This window comes from Leptodactylus fuscus, chromosome 4, assembly GCF_031893055.1.
Source record: "Leptodactylus fuscus isolate aLepFus1 chromosome 4, aLepFus1.hap2, whole genome shotgun sequence".
Lineage (NCBI taxonomy): Eukaryota > Metazoa > Chordata > Amphibia > Anura > Leptodactylidae > Leptodactylus > Leptodactylus fuscus.
The window spans coordinates 102,653,857-102,681,663 of NC_134268.1; the positions used below are offsets into that span (position 1 = coordinate 102,653,857).

Below are 27,807 nucleotides of genomic sequence, written 5' to 3' on the forward strand. Positions count from 1 at the left end.
CTATCTCAAAAACAGGGCCATGTTGGCAGGCACAAAGAAATGAAGAGGAGCCGCATATACGAGTCTTTAGTCACCTGAATGGGAGGCTGTCTGCTTGGGCTATTTTTGTAACTCCCATATGTGTAAATGGAGAGTCTTGCACATGCACAGCTCCTCCACATTTACTTCCTTTCTTGAATAGGGCCCTCTCTCTAAAACACATGTCAGACCATTATTGTAAATTCTATGGATACAGCCATAAATGCCCAGATGGGAATGCCTCTTTAATTTTCAATCCAAGTTATCTAGAATAGCTTGTTAGAGTATAGGACAGCTCTTGAGAAATAAGGTAGACTTGACTCGTCCTTGCAACAAATGATGGGTCATTCAGCTTATATAGAAGACCATTCATCTAGTTGGCCGCCATATAATATGCTCGGCAAGATCAGCTGGTTGGTGGGGTCATAATCCGCCCCCTCACAATAGGTCTATGTAGACCGCTAGCTGCCCTTTATTCAGGTGGATCTGCGGCTGATTCAGCCACGGCGTCCGCCTCGCGACAGCACGCTCCGGACTACGCACATTCTTTTGGGCCTACTCCGGAGCGGAGTGCCGCGACTGTCGGAAATTGCGGCAGGCGTATTTTGGTCCTAAAGGAGCTTTCCCATGAACATAATTATATCTAAATTGTAGAGAATTAAAAGGTAACATTTTTGCAAATATAAAAGTGAAAGGGGCTCTATCATTGGGAAAAGTCATTTTTAACTAAATATATACTTGCATAGCCCTTAAAAGGCTATTCCACACATAGCTTTCGTATGGTGACATTCTTGGGAACAACTCTTTGAGTAACTAATTATTACATGTCCTTAATTAATTTCTCCTCACTTAGGCTGGGTTCACACTACCGTTGAATTCCGTTATGAAGGTGTCCGTTAAAAAAAGAAAAAACAAACAAACCAAAAAATGGACCACTATCATAACTGACACAAACGGACAGCAAGTCAAGGCTATCAGTTACTGTCCGTTATAAGTCTGTTGGTCATAGACTTCAATGTTAATAAAACAACTGACACTTTTCTGTCCGTTAGAAAAAAACGGACAGAAAAGTCCTGCATGTAGGATCTTTTTCGCGCCACGGACACCGCGGCTGAGTAAGCTGAGGAATCCAAGGCAAGATAGGGCAGCTTCTTTTTTCCGCTACTGTCAGGAGGGTGGTGTCAGGCAGGAACAGACAAAGGGTGTCACTCTGTGCTCTGTTATTGACTGCCTCTGATTGGGGCTCTAAATCATGGTCCCTACCTAACACTGCTCTTCTGACATTATAAAGCTGAAATAGCACATCAGGCACAAAAATCAACTGCACGTTGCTCAGGAAAGAGTGTGTGTGTGCTGCTTGAGTGATATTTTTCCAAGTACTTTTATATGAACTATGAATGTTGTTATAGGAATACCCCTTAAAAGTCATTGAGTAATAAAATAATAAAACAACTGCAAACATATGATTGTTCAGGTATATTGACACAGTGGAAATAGAGGAGTAATTTGAGACCGGGTTCTGCTTCAAACTGCTCTTTAGGCCGGAGTCCCAAGTCGCGTAAACACCGCAATTTGCCCGTGGCATAAACGGCGCAAAAAAAATTGTGGCATTTTCTAGTCTAATCAAAGTAGATGGGGTTCTAGTGAATCCCATGCCCATTTTGCAGTAAAAACAGCAGAGCGGACATGCGGTGATTTCCAAAACCAGAGCGGTATTGGAAATCACAGCATGTCAGTTATACCTATGGAAATGCAGGCGGTTTCCCCATAGGTATAATTGAAACAGAAAGGCTGCAGAGGAAATCTCTACAAACTTTCTGTCTAAAGCACTGCAGGAAGAACCGCGTTGCCACCAGTTTTTCCTGCACCGCTTTTTTGCTGCAGGACACCATGTGGGGCCTTAGCCTTACTTTCCACCCCTCTGGCTTTCACTCACTGATTAGGCTCAGATGGATGGGCTTACTCAGCAGAGATGCTACACTATGGTTTCTGCAGCTGAATCAGCCTCGGAATCTATGACAAGATTGATCAGGGCTTCGTTTTTTTTTTTGTTTTAAATGTCCTGCTTCGATCTCTGTCCTTCACATAAAAACAATGGAAGTCACACTCAGGGAGTCATTTAACCTTGATTTTGGGGCGGAATCTGTCTCGAAAATTAGCGGCAAATTCCACTATATGGAAAACAAAAAAATACCTAAAATTATTTGAACTGGGTAGGTTTGTCTGTTATGTGCAGCAGTTCCAAAGACACACTCTGGCTGAAAAAGAAAAAAAATGACACTGCTATCCACCAAGCAGCAATGCCGCACACTGTCCTGTTATTCCTCACGTAATGAGCCACAACTGCTACTTCTAATTAAACTATCACTTCAGAAAAACAGCACTGCCTCACAGCACATATTCATCAAAAAGCAATCCAAAGAGAACAGAAGGATGCTCGTGGACATCAAGAACATGCCCCAGTTCAAGAGTTTTTTCTTAAAACGTACTTTTATGTTTGCAACCAGTGAAAACAAACACAAAAATTGAAGGCAAAATATATTATTTTTATGTTTGTTGCAGTTCACATACAACCGGTGGATTATGCATTTATTACATGGGTTAATCATTTCCTATTTTTTTGAACCGGCTCACATTCGTTTTATGCTCTCCGCCGCGAAACCGTTTTTTTTTAATCCGGACACAGAGTACTGCATGTCCGACTCTGTGTCCGGATTATAAAACCCGGTTTCGCGGCGGAGAGCATAAAACGCTCAACGCCGCACAGCGTTCTCATCCATTCAAATGAATGGGTGAAAAAGAGTCCTGCAGGTTTCGTCTCCTGCCTCTGTTTTATGCAGGAAATGGAAACCTGCAGTTCGGAGAGGAGAACGCAGATGTGAACGAGCCCTTAGTACAATGTAACATAAAATGGATTTATGAATTTCCAGTGGTAGTCATTCAAATGAATAGAGCTGCACGTGCTAGCCGACAAGCAGCTGTATTCAAAACTGAGGTGCAAAACACTCTTGAGATTCGTGGGGTTCCAACGGTGAGACTAGATACCCACCAATGACCAAGATCCCTGATTTGACAAAACTTGATCATTCTTCTCCACTTTCTACGAATGAGGACTCTACAAATGTTATTCAGACACTCTCCAGAACTACCATCCATTGCATAAAGGGTTACTGAACTCACCGTGGCGTGCCACCTGAGAGAGACTGTTCACTAGATGAAGATGATTCTGTCCTGTGTTCTGGGTTTTTCTCTGAACTCTCTTGTGTTTTATTTGGTGTTTTTTTAACCTTTACAGACTTCTTTTTCTCACTGTCACTGTCATCACTGCCTTCGCCCAAAATGTCATCAACCTGAAAAACATAATTTTTTTTTCTTTTTTTAAAAAGGATTATAATCAAGAAGAAAGAAACATAAAGGCCAATTCAGGAATTAGATAGCAAAAATAGCATGTGAACAGCGAGGGCTGCGAGTAGACACATAAGGTCAGACTATCAGCAGTACTAAACACAACTAAAGAAATAGTAAGAAAAAGACAATGCTATCTGAATACACACTGTATCAATCTGGCTTTCTATAGCATAACAAAGATTATGTACAATAACCAGAACAGGCATATTTTTCTCTTGCCGATCTAATGAGAACACCCATCTGTATATATCTGACTAATCAAACTTTCGCAAGAGTGCATGTAATAAGCTGTACAGCACCCTGCTGGAACATAAGACAATCATCTCAGCTGGCTCTGCACATTTGCAGATGCGAAGCTAGAAGAATTTGAACATTTTATTTCAATCCTGTACTTTCCTTAACAAACTAAGTACATGTTTCCATATCGATGGGTTATATATAGCAGTTAGACACATATAGATCTGGTTGGTAATCGATTAATCTATTGGTTCTATGGTGGTATCAAAGTGAAGTATTAAAGGTATTGATAAGATTCCACAAAAATACAAAATTGTATCTATTGGAATCATTACAAAGATGCATCTATGGTCAGCTATTACATACATACTTTTTTTTTATTGCACCCCGTGTCTGCTTGTTTCCACACTAATCCCTCTCACCTCATTCCCACCCTTCCTCTCTCCCTCCCACTCTATATCTCTAGCTATCCTGTTCTTTCCTACATACTCAGCCCAATCCCTGACCCCATTATATACTTACCCCTCTTCCTTCTAGGCTTTTTCTTGCAGGACAGCTCCTCCTCCTTTAGTGATTCTGCTGGTGCACACTCTTCTCCAGTGCTGCTCTGTTCCCTGCTGCAATGATTCACCTCTACTGCGCATGCGTGGGAGCTGTGCAATAGAGGTGGATTATCGGCAGCAGTGCGCAGAGCAGCGCTTGAAGAAGAGGGTGCGTCTGCAGAATTAATAAAGAAAGATGAGCTGTCCTGCAGGAAGAAGCCTGGAAGGTAAGTATAATGGGGTGGATGAGGGGAGGGAAAATAGCAGTAGTGATGATTAGTTTCCCTGGAAATGGGGAAATGGATCATCACCAGATAAACAGATATTGCCCCTAGGTCAGTCAAATTAGGTATGGGTAACTATACATTTTTGATTAATTACGTTATTTAGGAAGTAGGAGGGTGTTTAGATTAGTGTATGGATTTCCAACTATCCCGGAGAACCCCTTTAAAACTGGTGTACACGAATAATAAAATTTGTCCCAATGTGTTTACGGCTGTGACAAGTCACTGTAAGAGCTTATTGGCATATTACCAAAGTACCGTATATACACGAGTATAAACTGACCAGAATATAAGCCGAGGCCCCTAATTTTACCACAAAAAACTGGGAAAACTTATTGACTTGAGTATAAGCCAAGGATTGGGGGGGGGGGGGGATGCAGCAACTACTGGAAAATTTCAAAAATTAAAATGGTCGAAGTTTTTGGGTGCAGTAGATGCTGAGTGCTGGGGAAGGGGAGTGGAGTGGAGTGTTTTGGTTGTCTGTCCGCCCCTTCCCTGAGCTTGAGGACTGTTTTTTCTTCCCCCACTTGGAATTCAGTCTGGCTAAATATAGGGTATCTGCAGTGCTCCTATTAACCCCTTCCTGACATAACAGGAGCACTGCAGATCCCCTATATTCAGTAGACTGGGCACTTTCAGACACAGGGATACCTAAAGTATATGTGTTTTGCAGTAATTTGCTACTTTTGTATGTATTCTAGGGAAAGGAGGGATTTAGAACTTTTATTTTTTTAAAGCTTTTTTTTTTTTTGCACTATTTTATGGGAGATTCTATACATTGATATTGTGGCTGGTCATAGACCCCCCCCCCCCCCTCAAAAAAAAGGGGGCTTTTTCAGCACAAAAACTGGGCTGAAAAATTCGGCTTATACTCGAGTATATATGGTACTCAATATCAAAGCAATGGAGGCACCAATTCGTAATGTGAGAATACAGTTTGATTCAGGTGGCTCTAACTTATATATCAGCAGGGTTTAGTTCATGTTTTGGCTTCTGGTGATAGACTCCTTTTAAGAATCCTCAAATATACAGCTTTCCTTTCATGACTGTTGGAAAAAAGGTATATTGTCTAAAGATTCATCTATTTTAAAAGTGTTACTATCAAAACATCCATTGTGGTTTTCACAAAGAGCAAGGACATCTTTTAGTAACGGAGTTAGGCAGATTAGCATTTTCTTTTCAGTGGGCTGCTTCTATGTATGTATGAGTCAATCAATCTAGATACTATCTATATAGAAGAAGATTACGTACTAAGTATATCTGCAAATCAACAAATTGCTGGTGTGTAAATATAGGAGAGCTATGCACAGCATCACATGGCAATGCCAAGATATTTGTATTAAGAGGCATTTACATTTTCTTAAACATGCAGGTGACCTTTGAAACAGTATGTTACTTTCTTACATTAAATAATAGCTACAACCCAGCTACAATCAAAAACCCATTTATCATCATAATATGGCCTCCTCATGGCTTCTCGGAAAATAAACCGATGTAGGAAATTCAGAAAGGTACTGGATATATCAATATTAAATGCTTTGAGAACAACAAGAAGGAATTTCGGTTCATACTGAAAAACATATGAAATAGCTTCTTTTAATGTAAATGATACGATAAAAAATAATAACACCTCAAGATGAAGTTTTAGCTGCATAATAAAAATGAAAGCACAACCAGATACTTTGCATGCAGGAATATAAGTACTTTGTAATATTTTTCAATGTATGACTAAATAGCAAAAGACATGAAATTTCAGAGAGATATAGTGTATAAATTGTGGTAGAAAAGTAAAGAAATGTATCACTCATGAACTGTACTGCAGTACGGAGAACTGAGTACTGCACTAAGCAGAAACAACCATCACATATATAAACGGAAATTTAGGTAGCATATACATTTGGCAATTATTATTATTTTTAAATTTGATTTTTATTGAAGAAATTTTTTTTGTTGCAAAATACAAGAAAAGCAAAACAACAGCGGGCCAAAGGGAGGAAAGACAAAAACCCATGGCCGAATTGGGCCGTACAGTACTATACATCAAGTACAATAATCTAAACAACCTCTTATCTAATATAGACACTCAGGAGCATACACAATGGTTACAAAAGCATGAACAGTAGTCCTATCAGTTCCCGAGTGGCAGCCAATAACGCTCCAAACAGTCTACAAATAGAAGTGCAAATGGTCATAACAATTGGAGTACCAACAATAATAATAGCAACAATGATCCGATGCACGTGACCCGTTATGGAATTGCACTAGGGGTGGAGAGGGGATTCTTGGCCCGGGAATTTCTCCTGTCTTCCATAAAAGCGGACCAAAGGGCCCATCTGGAGCAGAAACTGGAGAAGGTATGGTTTTTGGTGGCCAACATCCGCTCCAGGGTGAAAGCCAAGTCCACATAATGGATCAGCTCATTTATTGTCATACAGGGTGTAAACTTCCACTGTCTCACTATCATGGATCTGGCCGCTAGAATTATCTGGCCCAGCACCACATGCATACCCGTGGGGAAAGACCCAGTGTCTAGAAAGCATAACGCCAGCCCTAGGGAGGGGGAGACCATCTACAGAGGACATGAAGCCGAAGACAGCGGTCCAAAAGGCCTGAACCGTGGGGCATTCCCACCACATGTGCAATAGATTGCCTTCGCGACCGCAACCCCGCCAGCAGAGTCTCGAGAAGGAGGCATCAATATGCACAAACTGAACAGGAGATCTGTACCAGCGTAGAAGGATTTTTTGAGCCATCTCCCAGTGGGCCGCACCCTTCAACACCCGCTTAACAAACCCACAGGCCTCATACCATTCAGGCAGAGAAATAGATTTGGCAAGGTCCATCTCCCACCTCGAAAGGCATAGAGGTCTGATCCGCTCTGAGGGGGTGGAGAAAAAAAGTATGAAAAGCTGAGATGCAACTTTTAGGAGGTGTGGTTCGTCTCCACAGTCTCCATGCAAACCTGGGAAAAACAAGTCTCGACGCTCCGTGGGTTTGAAGAAGGTGCCTAAAGCTGCAGGAATTAAAAAAAAAAAAAAGTGAGAGAGATCATATTCCTCCCGCAATACAGAGAAGGATTTAAAGCTATCGTTCTCATAGAGATGGGAGATTTTGCAAAGACCTTTCGCTATCCAACTGCGAATCCTCAACTGGGGGAGAAACGCGGTCGCGTACAACAGTGGGAGTTTTGCTAGGGGGGCCAAATCCTTTAAGGAGGTATGTGACAGGAAATATCGCCACGCCCATGCAGACGCTTTTATACTCAGCAATGGGGCCTGATGAAGCTGCGGGCCAAGGTCCCTGGGGCGTAATATACTCATGAGTGGAGCCTCCAGCATAGACTCCTCAATCTCCGCCCACCTCCAATTAGTGACAAGATATCAGAATTTTTTTTTTATAATAAATCCCTGAGAAGCCATCAGGGCTGGGAGATTTCAATGGTTTCAATGACGATATGGCCTCCTGTACCTCCAGTTGAGTGATAGGCACAGCCAGAGATCAGGACTGTTCAGGAGATAGGTGAGGAAAGGTCACAGAGTGCAGGACGTCATCAATCTCCAATCTAGTGGGTTGATGTGTGCTCAGGTCGCTCTTAAGATTATACAGGGAGGTATAGTAAGATCGGAATTGTTCAGCTATGAGACGTGGGTCGATAATTTTGTCTCCCCGGTCATTCAGCAAATAAGCTATCCGTGACTTATGCCGAGCCTGCTTAATCTTTCTAGCCAAAAAAGCACTAGCTTTGTTGTTATGCAAGTAAGCCTGACATTGAAATTTCTTAAAGGCCAACAAACTCTGTAGCTGCAATTGGCACTTTCTAATCTATGCGGAGAGAACAGGGGTAGGGTTTGGATTTATTGGATACAGGCAGGGAGGTTAGGGAACGGAGTAAAGCATCCACTTTGCTAGATCGTTCATTCTTGGCCCTAGCGCAGGCCTGCTTAAGCACTCCTCGCATGTATGCCTTATGGGCATTCCAGAGGATGTGTGGGTCAGTAGTGGAAGGGGCATTAAGAGAAAAACATTCAACCAGGGCTTTCCTAATACGATCACTGTAAGAGGGGTGGTCTAAAATATATTCATTGAGACGCCATTGGGAAGGTAGTGCCGTATTAAATTTCTCCCGGAGACACTGGGCATGGTCCGACCAGGTAATTAATCCAATGGTGGACGATTCCGTCTGCATAATGCCAAGTTTGTCTGTCAGGAAAAAAAAATCAATCCTGGAGTATGAGGATGAGGAGGGGGAGAAGAAGGTGTAATCCCTCTCACTGCCATGTTGACAACTCCACACATCATACAACCCCTGATCCAACAAAGAAGGAGCCAGATGGGGGAACGCATGCACGGGTTGGACGTGTCTAGAGAGGCATCCTACATTTGCCAATTATGCCTTCAATAGTGATTTTTTTTTTTTTATTGTTGAAAGTCTGATAAATAGTTTTATCATTTATTCTTTCTTGCTTTTGATGAACCACCTCCATCTAGCCCAGATGAAAATAAATGGACTCACCCAGTAATTGGCCAATGTGACCCAATGGAATAAATGTTGGTATGTTTTAAAGGAAATCAATGGTCTCCACCATAGAAAGAAGCCTAGGATATTTGTACATTCATTAAGCAAAACAAATGTTTAATTGTTGGCATCCCATTGACAAGTGACTGTATTTTTTACATTTTTACTTATTTTAAAAGAGTACAATGGAGACTTATTTTTATCGCATATCATAAAACCTCAACATCTCCCTATTTTCACACAGGGTGAAATACATACATATATAAATAAAGTTATCAAATGAGATGGTGGGTGTTGAACGATAGAGAGGAGAAAGTAGCATAAAAGCCATTAATTATTTTGTGAAAGCATTAAAATACTGTAAACCAATTTCAATAACAAGGTTATGTTTTAAAATGAAACATGCTGTTCCTCGGTTATTCAGCTATTTTTAGGATTAGTACAAATGTAGGCGCTCAAAAGTGCCACCACAGGGTACATAAGTAGTTCTCATTATTACCCACTCGATGCGTGGTCAAATGTTCTGTACTGCACACCCGGAGCAGAATGTCCCCCCGCTGTGTACTCTTTGTGCAGAACACATAGGTAAACTGTCAAGACAGGCAGATAAAAGTACCCAGAAATCACAAAAAGAAAAAAAAAACAAAAAAAAACCCATTAAGCCCGAAGGGCTCAGCATTCTAAATGACACAAGTAGGGGAACATTAAAATTCTGAAGGCTAATTGCTGAAAATCATAGGCATATACACATCTATTTTTCCTTTCATGCTCCGAACAATTACTTTCTTAGGAATGTAACAGGCATGTTACATTATAGAAAGTTGCAGAATTACAGAGGCTGGGAAATTCTGTCACTCAGCAGTTTGCGTTCGCCGATTTTGACAGAACAGCAGTATAACTACAGCAAGAAACTTCTGAAATGCTTCACATGTAGAACTTCTAATAAAGAATAAGGCAAAAAGTTTTTATGCTCAGATAGACCGCTACATTCACATGCAAATACTTCAATATTCCTCATTGGAAGAGTAATTAAAATGTCATTGTGTATTGACTTTCCAACCTCGCAGCTGAAACGTTTAGGGCATTCATGTACAGATGTAAATTATAAATAAGACGTCTGAAATCTCCAGTGTTAGGGCAGATTAAGATCACTAATAATATCAAGAGGAAATAAAAGTACCTTAGGACTAGTTCACACGTGGGCAAAGGGGCGGATTTTGACAGCGGATTTCGCTTCAAAATCCACCCCTTTACAATGGTGGTCTATGTAGAAGCCACGCGGGCTCAGCCGCGCGGCTTCCGTCCCAGGCAGCTCCCTCCTATGTCGGCTCATTCATTTGAGCCGACAGCGGAGGGGAAAGCCGCTACCGCGATGGGGTTTTGACAAGAGAGAGACGCGGCGAGCCGCGGCTCTCTTGGTGTTAAAACCCGCGCAGGCAGTTCACGTGTGAACTGACCCTTAAAAGGGTTTATGGGAGCTTTTAATTATCTTAATTTGGACATAGACACCGATTGTGCTAAATATTCAAGACAATTATTTCTCTAGGTTAGCAGATGAGTTACAAATGCCTTGCTGGATCCAGTCCTGTCCACATTAGTTGTTGGCTGAAGCCGACCATCTAATATGTATAGAGTCTGGGGGACCCTCTCTCTTTCAGATGGTAGATGTAGGATTGCTGAGTTGGATTGCAAGTGCCTGATCTTTTTATTCTCAGGAGTCAGTGGCTTTCTTCCCTTGTCCATTCAGTATACACGCACTTCTCAATCAGGTCAAGCATGCATGTTTGTGGAGACTGGATGAGATAGCTATAGCAGAATGACCTGCTTAATAGACCAGAAACAATAAGAAATGTACAGAAATGGAACAGCTTGGGAAGTGATATAACAACAACTAAATAAAGCACTTGGTCCTGTAGACTGATCAGGGATAAGCAGGGGAGTATTTAATATACAGTGCATGAAAGGTGTACCATTTTATAACCTCTGCTTACAAAAGCTGTAGACATAAAAGGAAACCAATATGGCTAAACAGGGAAGTAGGTAATATTAGAAGACAAATCATTTAGGACTTTAAGGCTGAGGGTTCAGAAAAAGCACTGAAGGATCACAAAGATCTCCATAGAAAATACAATAATGAACCAAGTCTACAAAGTCATGCACAGAAATATTAAAATAGCCAATGACATTAAAATAAATCTTACAGATCAATATCAAAAAGATATAATTGGCAAAAAAGAAAGCGTAAGTATCGCTGTGTCTAAGTAAATTAAATATTGATAAAAGTCCCTGACCCAGATGGCATTTATCCTATGTATTAAGGAAATGGAGCTCAGTAATTGAGCAACTTTTATCTCATCATCTTAGACTCCCTTACATCAGAGACTATGACCCAGGTTGATGGGTATGATGCTTTATCAATAAAGATGGGTAAAAAGGTGAATCTGGGAAACTACTGTCAATTGACGCCTGTAATATATAACACAAATAACCCCTTTCTGCTGCAGCCATTTTTATACTCCCCACTTCCTAATGCCAAAACCTTTTTATTCTGTCCAGTTTACAGGGCAAACTGTACATTATAATGGCACCATTTAATAATTTGCATAGTTTACTGGGAAGCTACAAAAAAACGCAGAATTGGAAAAAAAAAGAAGCAAATGTCCAATTTTCTTACAGGTTTCGTTTCTACAGTATACACACAATACATTAAAAATAGCACATTATCTATATTCTCCAAGTCAGTATGATCACAGTGATACCAATGCAGGAACAGTTTGGTACTGCAAAGTGAAATGAAATACTTGTGGTTGCATTGAGGATTAAACGCCCAGGGGGTACCTGATGTGTTGATGCTGACTGTAACATCTAAGTGGTTTACAAAGGAAGGCAATTTCTCTCTTACCTCATCTGTGGAAATTTCCCTAAGGCAACTGTGAGGTGCCGGGAGGTTGCTTTGGCAGCTGGAGACCTGAAAATGACCCCCTAAGTCTGCCATTTTACTACAATATTTAGACCTGGTCAGAGGGGGTAAAAAATAATGCGCTGCAATACAGACTGAGGGACTGTATTACGCAAAAAAACATGTAAAAAAGCCCTTGCATATGATTGAACGCCAAGTCCGTAACAATCCCATCATCTAAACTTCTCAGCGAACGCTATACACAAAAACAAAACAGTGCCAGGATGGCTAAAATTGGGCAAAGGTAAGTAACAGGAATTGGGTATTCACAAGTAAGCCAAGCAGCAGTCAAAAACAAAAAACTAAAAAAAAACAAGACAGATAAAGAAACAACAATATAGGCTTTTACCTGTTTTGACAGATTCTAAGATATTATGAGCCTCATCTTATATCTCTCTTCTAAATACAAGACCTTAGTTTTGGGCTCCACGTTGTGAAAAGGATATAGACAAATTAAGGGGGTTGACTGGTGTACAACTGCATAATAGTAGAAGATTTTAAGCAAAGACCCTCCTAAGGGTCTGGATGTTCTCCCTTTCAACACTGACCTGTAATGTACAGGCTTAAAAACAAGAACAGGTGAGAGACCGACACAAGGGTGGTACGTCCTTTTAATGCAGAAGCCCAATTATAAACTACTTTTCATATATAAAGAACAGGTGAATATAAGAAACTCTGTAATATTTCTTATTCTCCATTTTTCAAGCTAAGTTACTTTTGACAGGGCGAGAGAGGAAGAGGCTCCTGAAAACATACAAAGAACTACAGCAGCTACACTCTGCTATTCCATAAGCCAACTGCTCTGCTTCAATATAAGAATCTATCACTGCACAGAACAAGGAAATAAATTAATTAATGGCGACCTCCCCCTCTCCTTTCCATAGACTTGTGTGTATATGGTGAATACAGAGTCAAATGGAAACACACAGTCTATGAAGAAAAGGAGGAGGAGAGTAGCCTAATAAGTGGAGAAGGAAACTGATCTCCTGTATAAGACATTGCAAAGTTTCTTCTATTCACCTGTACTATTCATTTAAGAAAAATGGTTTTATAATTGGAGGTAAACTTTAAAGTGATGTTTCGCTTTATTTCCTACTGTGTAGCAAGAGGTTTACTGAACATTTTATTTATTTATTTAAAGGGGTTTTCCCATTTTAGTGTTTCAGCAGCTTTTTCTGCAGTCTGTTTCACTTCCTGTATCCCCCCCCCCCCCCCCCCCCCCGCTGAACGGGACACACAATACTTAGGCACATCAGATAATATGCACGTTTGTAGAGAATGGACTCAGTGTTATCTGTGTGTTTAGATAGATTGATAACAGACTCTGCTTTATCAGCAAACTGCAATTAGCTGAACGATTGTCCTGCCAGCAAGATAAGTGAGTCATTGGGGTCACTTGTCCTATTAGTCTGTGGTTATAGCAATGCTGTGTAAACAATGGGAGAAATATATAGCAGGTAAACAAAGTAGAATTTCTAAAGTAATATATTTAGGAAAAGTCTTCAATTTACATAAGCTACCAGTATAGATAGGATCCTTGAGATGGGACAACCCCTATAAGTACAATAAGTTAAAGGGATCCTATCACTCACACACAATTTTTTCTAAGTAACACATCAGAATAGCCTTAAAGGCTATTCGTCTCCTACCTTTTGTCGTCTTCTCTGCGCCTTGGGCAGAGCAGGCTGCGCATATCTTCTCGTGGCCTTGGGCAGAGCAGACTGCACATGCCCACAGGCCATGAGAAAATGGCCGCTTACAATACTGTGCAAGTGGCCATTTTATCATGGCTTATGGGCTTGCGCAGTCTGCTCTGCCCAAGGCCTAGAAGTTACAAGCCACTGCCAGAAGAAGAGGATGCTGCTGATGAAGACTGAGGTGGTGCTGGAGAGAGTTCTCTTGCAGCATTGGGGACTCCTTCAGTGCTGTTTGAGCACTGGGGCCCGCCCCCAGTTCTGCGAGAGAGCTAATTTGCATACTGAGAAAAACCGGGATTGTAGGCGAACGGCGGTGCGGAGAAGATGACGAAAGGTAGGAGAAGAATAGCCTTTCTTAAGGCTATTCCGACGTGGTACCTAGAAGAAATTGTGTGTGAGTGGTAGGATCCCTTTAATATCTTTTAGCAGAAAGAGCATTGCTAGGGAGAACTAAGCATTGTTGGGAAATCCATTTCTAATTCTGTCTGTTGCCAGTATATACAGATATAGCAATGGCCAAGGCGAAGTGGGATGGAGTGACATCAAATATGTATGTCTCGGACAGTGGTCTACATATTGGCCTGAGGAAGACGCTAGACCAGTGTCGAAATGCATAGCCTTCATACCTTCTGTCATTGGAACCAATAAAGTGATTTTTATCATACACATCCTACCCAGCGGCGCTTCATTACCCGGTTTTTATCCGTATATCCTTCATATTTTCACCACCGCCCTCTGGGTTGGTGCCCAGGATCAGCTGTAACTGGGAAATTAATTTTGTTTTTACCAGGGCGCCAGTTTTTATTTTATTTTTATCTGCACATTTGTATTAAAAAAGTGCAGAATTTGATGAAAGTCATTGCTATAAATAAGTGTCCTATTTTAAGAAATGCAACAAGCCTCACTAAATTTTCTTTCACATGAGCTAATGAAAAGTAATTTTGGCCAATGTTATAATCTCTTGGGTCATAATACTTAAAACTGGAAGTATGATTGTATATTAAGCAACATAAATCATTTATAAACAAAAAAAAAATTGCTTTCTTAAAACCATATGCAAAGAACGCTGAATACACAGCTATTTGATCCATTTAATGGTGAAACCTAAATAATTCATAAGCCAAAGACTCCAAACAACTGTCAAAACTTTGAGTAAACTTCTTTGATATAAATATACAAATGCACAAAGACAAAGTTCATTATTATTCTACACTTTGTCCTTTCTTAAGACATAAGGAACATGAGTGTATAAAAGAACCATCAAGAAAATACATAACACTTCCAAAATACTTCAAATGTTCCTTACAATAACAAAATTTTTATGACACAAAGACCTATATGACACCAGATTGCTATGCTGAAAATAAGTAAAAACAATAGGGACGCAGCCTTAGAACACAGGTCCAGCATTAAAGTAATAGTCCCACAAAACATTTTCTCTTTTGGCTTGCATGTAATATATATATAATATGAATAGCAATGTTGGTAATCTTACAGCTTCCTAATTCATGAGTTACAAGCTCCATTCAGATCTTCCACTGTACCATGTGACTATTTTTGAGACTTTCAGAATATAGGCTTGTGGGCGTTAAGTAGAAGTCAGTTTGTCTATGCATTTCTGTGAAATGCTCAAAGTGATTCTCATAGCTTAGAGCAGTGATGGCAAACCTTTTAGAGACAGAGTGCCCAAACTGTAACCTCAACCTTTGAACACTGTGGATCCACAATTGTGGACAGTTGCGGACCCGCAAAATACAGTCGTGTAAATGGGGCTTTACAAAGCTTTTAATAATAAAAACAACTTTGCACTGAAAGGTAAACGTCTCTACATTTAGTACTTTTGAACAATTAATGTTCACTATTTACATTGCACAGGATCTGTTTTATAGTACTAAATATCACACGTCTGCTATAAAACAGATACTGTGTGATATAAATAGTGAAGGGGCCCCACAAAGTACACACAGTGGCCTCCAGACAGTACATTGTGCTCCACAGTGACAACCACACAGTATTATATGCTCCACAGTGGCCACCGCACAGTATAAAGTGTTTCACATTGGTCCACACACAGTAGTATATACTCCACAGTAGGCCCCCACACTGTATTATATGCTTTACTGTAGCTTCCCCACACACAGTATTATATACTTCACAGTAGGCCCCCCATACAGTATTATATACTCCACAGTAGGCACAGTGTTATCTGCTACTTACCTAGTATGCAGTCCCACAAAGATCGTCATCCTTCTTCTAACCACAGGCGCTGATAACTCACGTCATCACATCAGGGCAGAGATCACACTCTGCAGTCAGTGTAGGCTGCATTTGCACATACAGCTGAAAGCAGCGATCACTCACTAAGGGCTAGTTCACACGTGGGCAAAGGGGAGGTTTTTGACAGCGGAATTCGCTTCAAAAACCTCTCCTTTAACATGGTGGTCTATGTAGACCACTAGCTTTTTTTTTCCTCCTAGCGTTTTCCGCCTGAAGAAGCGACATGACCTTTCTTCAGGCGGAAAACGCCTGAAGAATTGCATAGAAGTGAATGGGAGGCGAAAACCGTGCGGTAAAAAACCGCGCGGTTTTTTGCACACAAAACCGCACGTTTTTTTGCAAAAAACCGCGCGGTTTTCGCCTGCAGTTTCTATAGCACATATAGGAAAAAAAAAACATAGCGAAAACCGCTAGCGAAAACCGCGTCAAAAACCTCGTCAAAAACCGCGTGGAATGCAAAAAACAGCGTCAAAAAAACTCCTCGAGGTTTTTTACCTCGCACAAATAAGCTAGGCGGTTTTCACGTGTGAACTGACCCTTACAGGGAATCCTGTACTGTATTCCCTGTTAGTGAGCGATCAGGGCGACGGTACGTGTACCAACAGAAAGAGCTCTGCTTGCCATAGGTTCCCGATCATGGGCTTAGAGAAACTGACTTCAGATTCATGCATATGAGACTATAAGACTAGCAGAATTTGAGTGGTAGTTATGTGGTACAGTGGAAAACCTGAACAGAGCTTAATATTCACAAAAAAGCCAATAGAAGGCAGATTACCTGTTCTACTATTTAACAGTGCTGAGGGGAAGCCAAACTTCCGACTCTTCTATGTAGCTACACTTCCAGCTCCAGCACCTTCAGAAAAGACTGTTTTTAAGTTTCTTTCTTAAACATCAATAGCAAAGCAAGATGTATTAGAAACAAATATTGTTTCTATTTGCACATGACAGTAAAATAAACTGACATTAAAAACAGATTACACTGTTAGGTTTTAACAGGTTATGTTTATGTGTCACTTATTTTTCATCCGTTTTCTAGGTATGTGTGTGTCAATTTTTAACGTTTCAAGGTCTATTTTACATCAGTATTGCATCAGGTTTTTAAATGGGTTTTCCACACAAATACTGTTTTTCTTTATTAAAAAAAAAAAAAAAAAAGTCTGTTAATGTTACTAATAGGTTAATAAATGCACCCATATACCTTTAGCAGTTTTTTGAGCGATTTCTGGATGTCTCTGGGCGCATCTGGTATCTTCTGCATTTGTTTACCTGGTTCAGCTTCCTGCTATGTAACTTCCACAGTAGCTACCTCCCACCTCACTTCCATCCCCTCCTATCTCCCTCCCATACACTTCCTCCCTGTCTCTATCCTGCCCACTACTAGCCCTTCTCTACCTACTCAGCTCAACCCCATTTATATATTTACCTTTCTTCCCTCCAGTCTTCCTCCTGCGGGACATCCCCTCCTCCTTTTCTAATTCTGCCAATGTGTGCTATTGTCCCAGCGCTGCTCTGTTCTCTGCAGCTGATGATCCACCTATACTGTGCATGCGTGGGAGCTGCGAAGTAGAGGTGGATTATCGACTACAGAGCAGTGTTGGGTCTAGAGGGCGCACCAGCAGTCAGAAAACAGGGAAGAGCTGTCCCAAATGTAGACGCCTGAAAGAGAGGTAAATATGACGTATCGTCACCGGATAACCAACAAATATCTCTGGGGAGGTTATATGAGTAAATAAGCCTCAGGGTCATGTTAGCGTCATTACACATAATGACACTGATGTGACCAGAGACCCAATCAGCTGTCACTGACTCCAGGCGGAAGCCCTGAAGAGAACAGAGCCGCTCCGGAGTGCAGGAGAGGTGAGTAACATTGATTTTTACGTTTGTCACTAGAGATGAGCGAACACAATTCGAAACAGTCAAATTGAATAGCACACTCCCATAGAAATGAATGGAAGCGGCACGCAGACTTTGCCGGCAGCCGGCTGCTTAACCCAGGGCAAGCTGTCCTGGACTAGCTTAGCACCGAGCGGTGGATTGGGGAGGCCGCTGGAGCAGCACTGCTCCAGTGGCCTCCCCTCACGCTCAGGCAGAGAGCAGGTCCTCTCCCTGCCTGCGAACGCTAAGCCCCGCCCCCTTCGCTTCGTCACGCCCCCTCCTCCGGGGGGGGTGGCTTTCTATCGTCCACCTCGGGCGGCGAAAAGGGCAGGTTCACCCCTGTCCTGGACACATACATTTACCACTAATTGGGGGCTGCACATGTACTTTCATTGCTTCTAATGGAAAAGTACAGGGGTGTCCTGGGAAACAGCAGTAATTGCATGCGTCCTGAAGCATTTGGTGGAAGCACTGCTGTGCTATGGTTTGTGTTATATGACTTTACTATAGGGGTCGTCAACCTTACAATTATTGACTGGCACTCCCAGCACCTCATCTTTTATTTATTTATTTTTTTAATATCAGCACGTCAAATAAAAAAGGTTGCTTACCTCATCTTAGCCTACTGCAATGACTGCACGACTACACGAAGCTGCTCCCCGCCCCCTTGACTAGTTAAGGTAAATTAAATCTAAATTTTTAAAAGCTTTGCTGGGACCAGTTTAACGTGGAAAGAGCACTTGTCAAGTTCCCTTAAAAATGTTTTGCATGGTATTATAAATATCTACCATGTAGATAAGAATAACAGATACTAAAAGGAAAAAAGTTGTCTTTTCCTTCAGCATTGTTTAGAAGCAAGCGTGATATATGAGATTTAAGACGGGAATTAGTGCTCGGCGCACTGGACAGAACGGCTGAATTAACATTTCATCTAAAATAACCCCACACTTTGGAGTGGCTGAGACTTCTAATTAGTCTGGGCAGTCTCACCCAACACAGCCTGTTCGGATCATGTTCCATTCCATTGCTGGTAGTTAAGTAAAGATTGAGTGCACCAGTGTGAATCAATACAAGACAGGCAGAATTACTCATAGAAATTAATAAGCACGGCTTCCAATGTTTCACGACACACACATCAATACTTACCTTCCAGAAAAAGTAAGCATACAACACATGAAAATGTCAGCTATCTTAGTTAGTATTCACATGTACACACTTCCACAGGAGGAAATTCAAGATTTACAATAGTTTCCTTGAAAAAGATAACCTGCTGTTAAATCGCAGGAAGACAATCAGAAGAGAACACATGCTTTTATCAAAGTACCCTGTGAAGAAATAAGGCTCGCTTCTGTATATTGCTAACTACCTTATGGATAACCCTAGTAGCACAGAAAATATTGTTTGAAGAAAAACAAAAATAAACTTTATTTAAATTTAAGCTACCGTATATACGCGAGTATAAGCCAAGTTTTCAGCACAGTTTGTTTGTTTTCCTCGCGTCAATACAATAATTGAAAATGTCACATGACTGGTCCGCAGTGAAAGAAATCTGTGGGAGGCCGCTGGAGCAGCGCTGCTGCCGATAGGTGGGTGGTGAGGCAGCACTGTCTCCAGGGCCGCCTTAAGATGTTTCCAAGGCAGAGAAGACGCTCTGGAAACATCTGTCTCCAGGACCGCCCCAAATGTTTCCAGAGCGTCTTCTCTGTCTTGGAAACATCGTAAGGCGGCCCTGGAGACAGTGCTGCCTCACCACCCACCAGCAGCGCTGCTCCAGCAGCCTCTCACAGATGTCTTTCACTGCGGACCAGTCATGTGACATTTTCAATTACCGTATTGACACGATTATAAGCCGAGTCACTGGAGCAGCGGCCTCCCACAGATGTCTTTCACTGCAGACCAGTTCAATTACCGTATTGACTCGAGTCAATACGGTAATTGACTGGACTGTATTGACTCGGCTGCAGCGGGCCTCCGGTCCAGTCCCGGCCCCCTCCCCCGGCTACATCACACGCCAGGTGATGTGGCCACGTTAGCTCAGGCCTGCACCCGGCTTGTGTCGATGACGTCTTACTGCATCTCTGAGACGCAGGAGCAGCGGAGGGAGAAAACGAGCAGCAGCAGCGCGAGGTCGCTAAGTATGAGAACTTAATGTTTGTTTGTTTTATAACAGGCCGCTACCTGCTGAAGTATTCCCAGCAGGCAGCGGCCTATTCACCCACCTCCCCGGGCCTGCTCACGGAAGACCCCCACTTCACCTTATACTATAGGCTGCAGGGGCCGGCAGTGAGTAGGCTCGAGCCCAGGCCGCGATCCCACTGCCGCTATTATAATCGGAGCCCCAGGGGAGGTGGGAGAAAATAATAAACAGTTTTACTCAGCTCTCTGGGATCCGATGTTAATCGTAACCCAGGTGGTCTGGAATATTACCATATAGGCCCAAAGCCTGTGCTAGCAGTACCATATAGGCCCAAAGCCTGTGCTAGCAGTACCATATAGGCCCAAAGCCTGTGGTAGTAGTAATAGCCTGTTACTGCTAGCACAGGCTTTGGCCCTGTGTGGCAACAGGCGGTTACTGCTACCATAAGGTTTTGGGCCTGTATGATAAAATCCCAGACGTCTGGGCATTATCATACAGGCCCAAAGTCTTATGGTAGCAGTAACAGCCTGTTGCCATACAGGCCCAAAGTCTGTGCTAGCAGTAACAGGCTATTACTACTACCACAGTCTTTGGGCCTATATGGTAATATCCCAGATCACGTGACGTCTGGGATATTACCATATAGGCCCGAAGCCGGCTAGGATTAACATGAGCACAAACAGGATGTCATGCATTTTTCCCCCTCGGATTATACTCGAGTCAATAAGTTTTCCCCATTTTTTTGTGGTAAAATTAGTGGGGGTCGGCTTATATTCGGGTCGACGTATACTCGAGTATATACGGTAATTCAGATATGTCTGGTACATGTATCAAACTATGGAAAGGAAAAGAGAATCAGATGAGAAAAGCAGCCAATTCTAATGCTCAACTCATAAGGGGTGTTCACATGTAGGAATTTGACCCTGAATATCTCTAGTAGAAAACATCTGCTTCAGAAATCTGAAGCAGAAATTTTTCTGCTTGACAAAAACTGTTGCAGATTTTGAAGATGAATTTGAAGCGAAATTTGGAGAACAGTGCCACTACATTCTTTGCCGACAGAAAATTTATATTTTCCGCCTCCCATTCGTTGCAAAGGGAGTTCTCCAGGAGTATCCGCCTGAAGAATGCTTACTATTTCCACTAGATTTCAGAAGGACTTTGCCTCAAATTCCTCTTAGGAACTGTTAAAAAAACAAATTTTTAGGGAAACATCCGCCTCAGATTCCTCTTGATTTTCCTTCCCATGGCGGAATGCAGATGTAGAGTATAATTAGGATGATAATAACTGGCCCTAAACAGCTGGAACTCTCTAGCTGAAAACTCTGCAGTAGACTAATCTTTTTTTCATCGTCCTGCTGTGATTTCTGCCTCCCATTGAAGATAAGCAGGCTGGATTCCGCTGCAGAATTTGCCATGCGAACAGGGCCTTAGTTTTCAAAAAACATTTGACCCCTCACCATAAAAAAAAAAAAAAAAAAAAGGGAAGCACCTACAATAACTGGACATAACCCCTTTAAATTGTTAAATATACATTACACTTTTTTGTTGTTGTTGAAAAACGGTATCTATTTAAAAGAAAACATGTCTTGAGCATGGTTCCTGATTTATGGGAGACTCATTCTTGAAAAAGAAGAGTTAAACTAATGCTGTATAAACTTTGGTGAGAAAATATTTAGTACAACTTGTATCGGATTCACTTGAAGCCCCACACTTTCTACGCTTAGGATTCCTGTAGGTGACTGACCACCTTACCTGTGCAAGATAGCTGTTAGTAACTGGGTAGGACTATCCACTAAACTTCTAAGAAAAATATACAGGTCCTTTTACCACAAAACACCTATATCAATCTTGATCTATAAATCCCTTTACCCAGACACAACTATTTTATGATGGACTGGCCAATAAAAATGAGCAGAACCTGTTTTTTGTTTTTTTTGGGTTTTTTTTTTTTAACGTGTTCTCAATCTACTGGTAATTGAGGAATGGGAAGGTATAAGAGGGAAAAGAGAAAATTGTACATATGCTTGAAGTGCAGGTAAATTAAGCTTATGGATTTTTAGAACCTAACCAGCAAGACCATTCCAACAGTTTCAACAAGATTCTTTTTTTTTTTTTTTTTAGATATGTATTATGATAGTTTAGATAGGTTTTATTTAAATTATTATTATTAAGCTTACTTCTTTGTCCATGCTCTCCAAGTCCTCTTTACAAAGTGTATATAATGGCATAGTTTCAGACATGCTTGGCTGGCGTTTTCTCCGGGCGGGGCCAGACTGCTCTTCCTCCGTACTTTCAGTAGGCAGTTCTTCGTCATCAAACATTTGTTCTTCATGAGGCTGAACTACTCTGTCAATATAAACATATTCCCATACTTAGAGATTGTGCTACATGCCATGAACTCGACACACTACATTTGTTTCATGTATTTACTTGTCCCCCACTTGCCTTTCTTTTGGGATCTGAGGTTAAAGAGGACCTTTCACCACCTCCACCAACTCAAGCACTTTTCATCCTTTAGGCCTGCGTCCACTGATTCCAGCACACTTGGAATGTTTTCTCTAGCCTTCACTTTTCCTGAGCAATCAGTGCAACATTAACAGCACCACTTGCTCAGGAATGGTGGGGCTATAAAATGATGAGGGGAGCTTAAATTAATGAAGGTAGTAAAAGGTCATCTTTACACCTGTATTACAGTATAATGACAAATCACTTAAAGGGAGTATGTCAGCAATAAATTGGTTATATACACAATCACAGTATCTTGAAGCGGTGTTTCTACAATTTCCAAATATCTGCTTTGCAGTTTCATGCTTTATACAAATCCAAATGAGGGTTTCAGTCTCACATCTAGATGAATAAAAGAGAGATTATACGTTAATGGATCTCCAAAGATGAATAACAGAGAACTATTTAGAGACTGTGATTAGGTTTACAACAATTTTACTGCTGACAGATCCCTTTATGATGGCCTCACACTTTGCGTTAAAATTGTCTGTAATGTAATTAATTGAATTTCAATAGTAACATGGTAGAAATGTCTGAAAATAAAATGTAGTAAAAATGTGCTTGGCAAAGCAACAAGAGCCTGGTCAACCAGACTGTACACATTTTCAATAGCCGACATGACCGTTCACCTTTTCCTCATGTGTTCAATCGGCATTGCTTCAGTTTTAAACGCTCAAAGTTTCATATCACATTTCCACTTTAGTCTAATATCCTTATTTACATGTGCTTTGGTTAATATACTTTTGTATAGAAAGGAGGAGTAAAAGCGACATAAACCCTAAAATAATTGTTTACTCAGCTCTGACAAACAACAAACCACTTTTCCACTTTCAAATGCAGAATCCAGATACAGGCCTGCAAATCACATCAAGATGTTAATATCTACCAGTAATCCTACCGTCATTCCACTTTACAGTAGTTTACAGGTGCTGCATAGATTTTAAAAGCTTATGTTTAGTCCTAGCACTGCAGGGTTTGACAGTATTTTATTGACCCGATATGTCACGGTTCCTGGATTCCCAAAAGAAGTGTGTTATAATCAGCAATGCTAGCAAAGTCAATATACCTCCAAGACATAGAACTCCCACAACAGACTTGAAGAAATAAAACAAAAGTTATTAATACTGATTAACTTGACCAAGTTGATAGAGATTCCAGATCCCTACTGGGTGCCAAAGATGAACAAACACTGGCTGAATCCATGGATGTATTTAGCAAATAAAAGTGCCACGGCACATCAAAAGACAGAATCAGACAAGCAATCCTGTTTATCACAGGATGTCTAACAATGGCAATTCTCTATCCATAAGTCTTATGAGGAGGGTATGAGGAGCTGCACCTGCTCTGGAGGACACATTAATAGAATTTATTCGCTACATTTCCCCCCCACTATGGCTTCCCTGGGCGATAACATCCGTGAAGAGTGATCTGCCAAGATTTGCTGCGAGCCTTTTGAAGATGGTACGAGGTGGCAATTTGCATCCCAAGTGACCAAATAAGACCAATTTAAAATATACCCTGTGACAATTAAGGAAAAAAAAAAAAAAGTGAAAAAAACCCAACCCCAGAAACAACCTCCCTTCCTCCCAAAAAAACCCACAACCCAGACATAGCAGCTGTATCAGGAAACTCCTGGCTATTAGTTGGCAGTGTAGCAGAATAAAATGTTGTCAAACCCATAAAAGAGGAGTCTTGAAAAATCTAATTTACATTTACAGGGATTGAGTTATATTGCACAGAAAAAAATGCAACAAAAATGCTCATGCTAAACATCAGGCCCTACCCACAGCAAACACCAAACCAAAACACAATGGCCATATTTTAAACCTATTGATAAGAATTATCACAACAATATATCTATAAAACATACATATATATGATTTGATAATTGATCTGTATATATCCACACGGTGGGATATTTATGGTCCTATTGCGATTTCTTTTGTATCTGTGTTTTTCACTGGTGTATTCCATCTGCCCTGCTGAATGTATTTTATATAATCTGATAATGAAATGTATATGTTTTATAGATATATTGTTGTGATAATTCTTATCAAAAGGTTTAAAATGTGGCCATTGTGTTTTGGTTTGGTATTTACACAGTGTCTGAAAACATGGTAAAAAAAAAATACTGTGCAACTCAAATTAGGAAAAAACGTTTGCAAGCAATCTTGCTTTATGGCAAACACAGTTATTTGTAACTCTTCTTCCCCACAATAGGGAATAGCTACAGCAATGGCGACACCAACACATAAAAACACACCCCAAAAAAAAAAAAAAAAAGTAATTTAAAGGCTTATCCAATAGTACATGTATAGAGTGCTTCTTGAGAAGTGAAGATGATGGTTTAATAAACCTTTTTTTTTTTTTTTCAGCAATTTTCCATATACTTTCTCCTCCATTATTTTAATTATTTCTTCAAGAAAGGTGGGAAACAAATACATTCTATTTCTTCTTTGGTTGATTCACTATTCTCAACACAAAGATCAAACACTCAAACAAATGGCACACATGAAACCCTACATAAACAGCACACAAAATACAGCATAGTTTACTTTACAATGTTTATTAAATGACACATGCTGCCATGAACAAACGAAGAATACAGACAGGACACCATCACAAGCTCACTTTGGTCCTGCCTTACATTTTCATATACCTGAAGGATGAATGCTCTCCATGGACAGCTACATTTAGTGAAGGACAAGGCGCCTGTATATATGGGGGCTGACTGGAGCTTTGGGAAGCTTTCCGGATAAGCTTCCCAGTTACTGGGTCATACTGCTGCACTTCTGGACCTGGCTGTGTCTTCGGATGGATTGGAGTCGGATGAAAGAGTGGCGTTTGAAAAGCACCATGAATATCTGGAAAGTTGGTCGGACTTATGGTTCTGTTGGAGTACATAAAAGGCAGATGTTAAAGATACATGGAAGAATCAAAGAACTCCTTTTACAAAGGGACTGACTTGGGCGACAGTGAAGTTAATAGAATTCCAGAATGCACAAGCAAACTCAAGGTGAACATTAGCTTAAAGGGGTATTCCCATCTCAAGGATCCTATACTGTTAGCACATATAAATTCAACAGTTTTCCCTAAAAATATTGTTCAGCTAGTTGTAGTTTGCTGATAAAGCCCAGTCTATTATCTCTCTATGTAAACAGACAAAAAAAAAAAAAAAAAACATAGAAAAAAGCCACCACTGCTGTTCTATACGTAAGGCCCGGTTCACAACTGCGTTCGGTATTCCATTTGGGAACTTCGCTTTGGGACCCCTGAACAGAATACCGAATGCATTAAAAAGGGGTTAGCTAAGAAACCACACAGACCCCATAGACTATAATGGGGTCTGTGTGTTTTCCGCACAGTGTCCACACGAATCATGCAGAGAGAAAAGTACTGTACTGCACTTTTCTCTCCGCATGACTCGAATGGACACTGCATGGAAAACACCCTAAGTTTAGACCCAAGACTGCTAAAAATCAGTCTGTAGAGGCCGTGGCGCACACAAGCAAAGTGGCATCTTCCAATTGTTAATGATATCACATTCATCGATCACTTGGTACAGCAACAGCTCAAGTGAATAGGACTGAGCTGCAATATATATAGCGCTGTACTTGGTATTCTGTGAAGAGACTGCAGCACTCACTTGAACACTGCACCTTCTTCAATCAGCTGATTGGTGGAGATGCTGAATGCAGGACCCCACCAATCACATATTGCTGACCTAACCTACAGATAGGTCATCAATATGCATGTCCCTAAAAACCCATAAAAAAAGTTCTATAAAGTACACTTGATCATAAAATGTTACATTGTACGATATAACATGTTGTACATACCTCTGAGATTTCAAATAATCTTCCTTGAGAGGGAACAGTTGTTCTTCTACCTTCTCCCACCTTTCCAGACAGCTCCAAAGCCAATCGGGGTTGACAACATGAAGACTTTTACAATTCAAAGCTTGCCTAACTTTCTCAGTACCTAGAAATTAGACAATATATTTACAGTCTTCTCTCTTTTAAAAGACATTGAAATCCATTAACTTTTTGCCCAAATGTTCCTCTGCAGATTAGTGCTGTTGACTTTTCTAATACGGTGACAGAAATCCTGGTGGGAATTTGGAAAACCAAAATAGAGGAGGCTGACCCTGAATTATATCATAGTGATACCGCATCTAAAAACTGAACATGAAGCAGCAATAGTAATAGCCATCATTGTTATAAGCACATGCTTACAGAGGACCTGTGACAAGTACAAAATGCTAAACGACACACATTACAATGCTGCTGTGCCCATGAATAATTGGCATTTTGGTTCACAAGCAATAGTCCTTCAATGTAATATGTAAATGAGCTCAAGCCCACTTGGAGAGTAAGGGTTAAGTTACATTCAACCTAACAGCTGCCATATCTTTCGAACAAATGATAGGAGGAACAGCTGCAAATGGTATTCTTCAAAATGGTCTCATACAAAGTAACCAGCTCCAGAACAAGTTTACAAGAATTTCTTGCCAGTGGTTCTTATCTAGGGTCCATTTCTTTTCTGTATAACTAATGTTAAATATTCAATTCTGGACACCTAAGGGACACTGTGTCTTCTGCCTCAGATTTCACTCTAGTTTCTGGAACGGTGCATTCTGTGGTGGAAAGCTGAAGAAGAACTTTGACTTTCTGACACATGTTAACTCAAGGCGGGTTCACACCAGCGCCCGATCTCCGTTATGCTGGTTTCTATTTCCTGCCCGAGAAACTGGCAGGCAATTTTCAAACCCATTCATTTGAATGGGTTTGAAAAGTGTCCGCCTGTGAGTGCCCGTGAGTGTCTTCTGCTCTCCGCGGCGAAACAGTTTTTTTTTTTTTTTTTTTTTTAACTGGACACAAAGTCGGACATTCAGAACTTTGTGTCCAGTTAAAAAAAACTGTTTCGCCGCAGAGAGCAGAAGACGCACACGGGCACTCACCGGCAGACAGTGAATGCCGGTTTCCTTCTTTAGGTCGACAGAAAACGGAAACCTGCATAACGGAGATCGGGCGCAGGTGTGAACCAGACTTCACAGACTACCTCCAGACAAAATGGAGCTATATCAAGAGCAGGCTTGGGCAGCAGGTTTTGTGGTTTATCAGCCGCAGAATCCACAGCGGGATCCTTTCTGCTTCTCATTGAATACAATGAGATGCAGATTCCAGCCCCAATTTAAAGCAGAATTTGAGGTGGGGGAGAAGGAGACTGTTAATTGATTTATTCTGTAAATTGCTTCACTAGTAGACTCTTTTCTTGAAACATGGCAGTGTCAGAAGGGTTTTCTCACTCAGATATTAGAGTATATTTTTCTCCCACTCCACCCTCCAT

General features: G+C 41.0%; 1 protein-coding gene across 1 annotated transcript in view; it reads right to left on the reverse strand.

Moving 5' to 3' along the window:
- Window positions 1–27,807, reverse strand: part of CTDP1 (CTD phosphatase subunit 1) — an 85,916-nt gene that overhangs the window by 19,224 nt on the left and 38,885 nt on the right. Inside the window, exons 9-12 of the mRNA XM_075270912.1 lie at window positions 26,298–26,439; window positions 25,118–25,348; window positions 22,131–22,299; window positions 3,199–3,368 (exon numbers count right to left, since the gene is read on the reverse strand). Coding sequence (XP_075127013.1) covers window positions 3,199–3,368; window positions 22,131–22,299; window positions 25,118–25,348; window positions 26,298–26,439 — 712 coding nt within the window. The remainder of the gene's footprint in view (window positions 1–3,198; window positions 3,369–22,130; window positions 22,300–25,117; window positions 25,349–26,297; window positions 26,440–27,807) is intronic.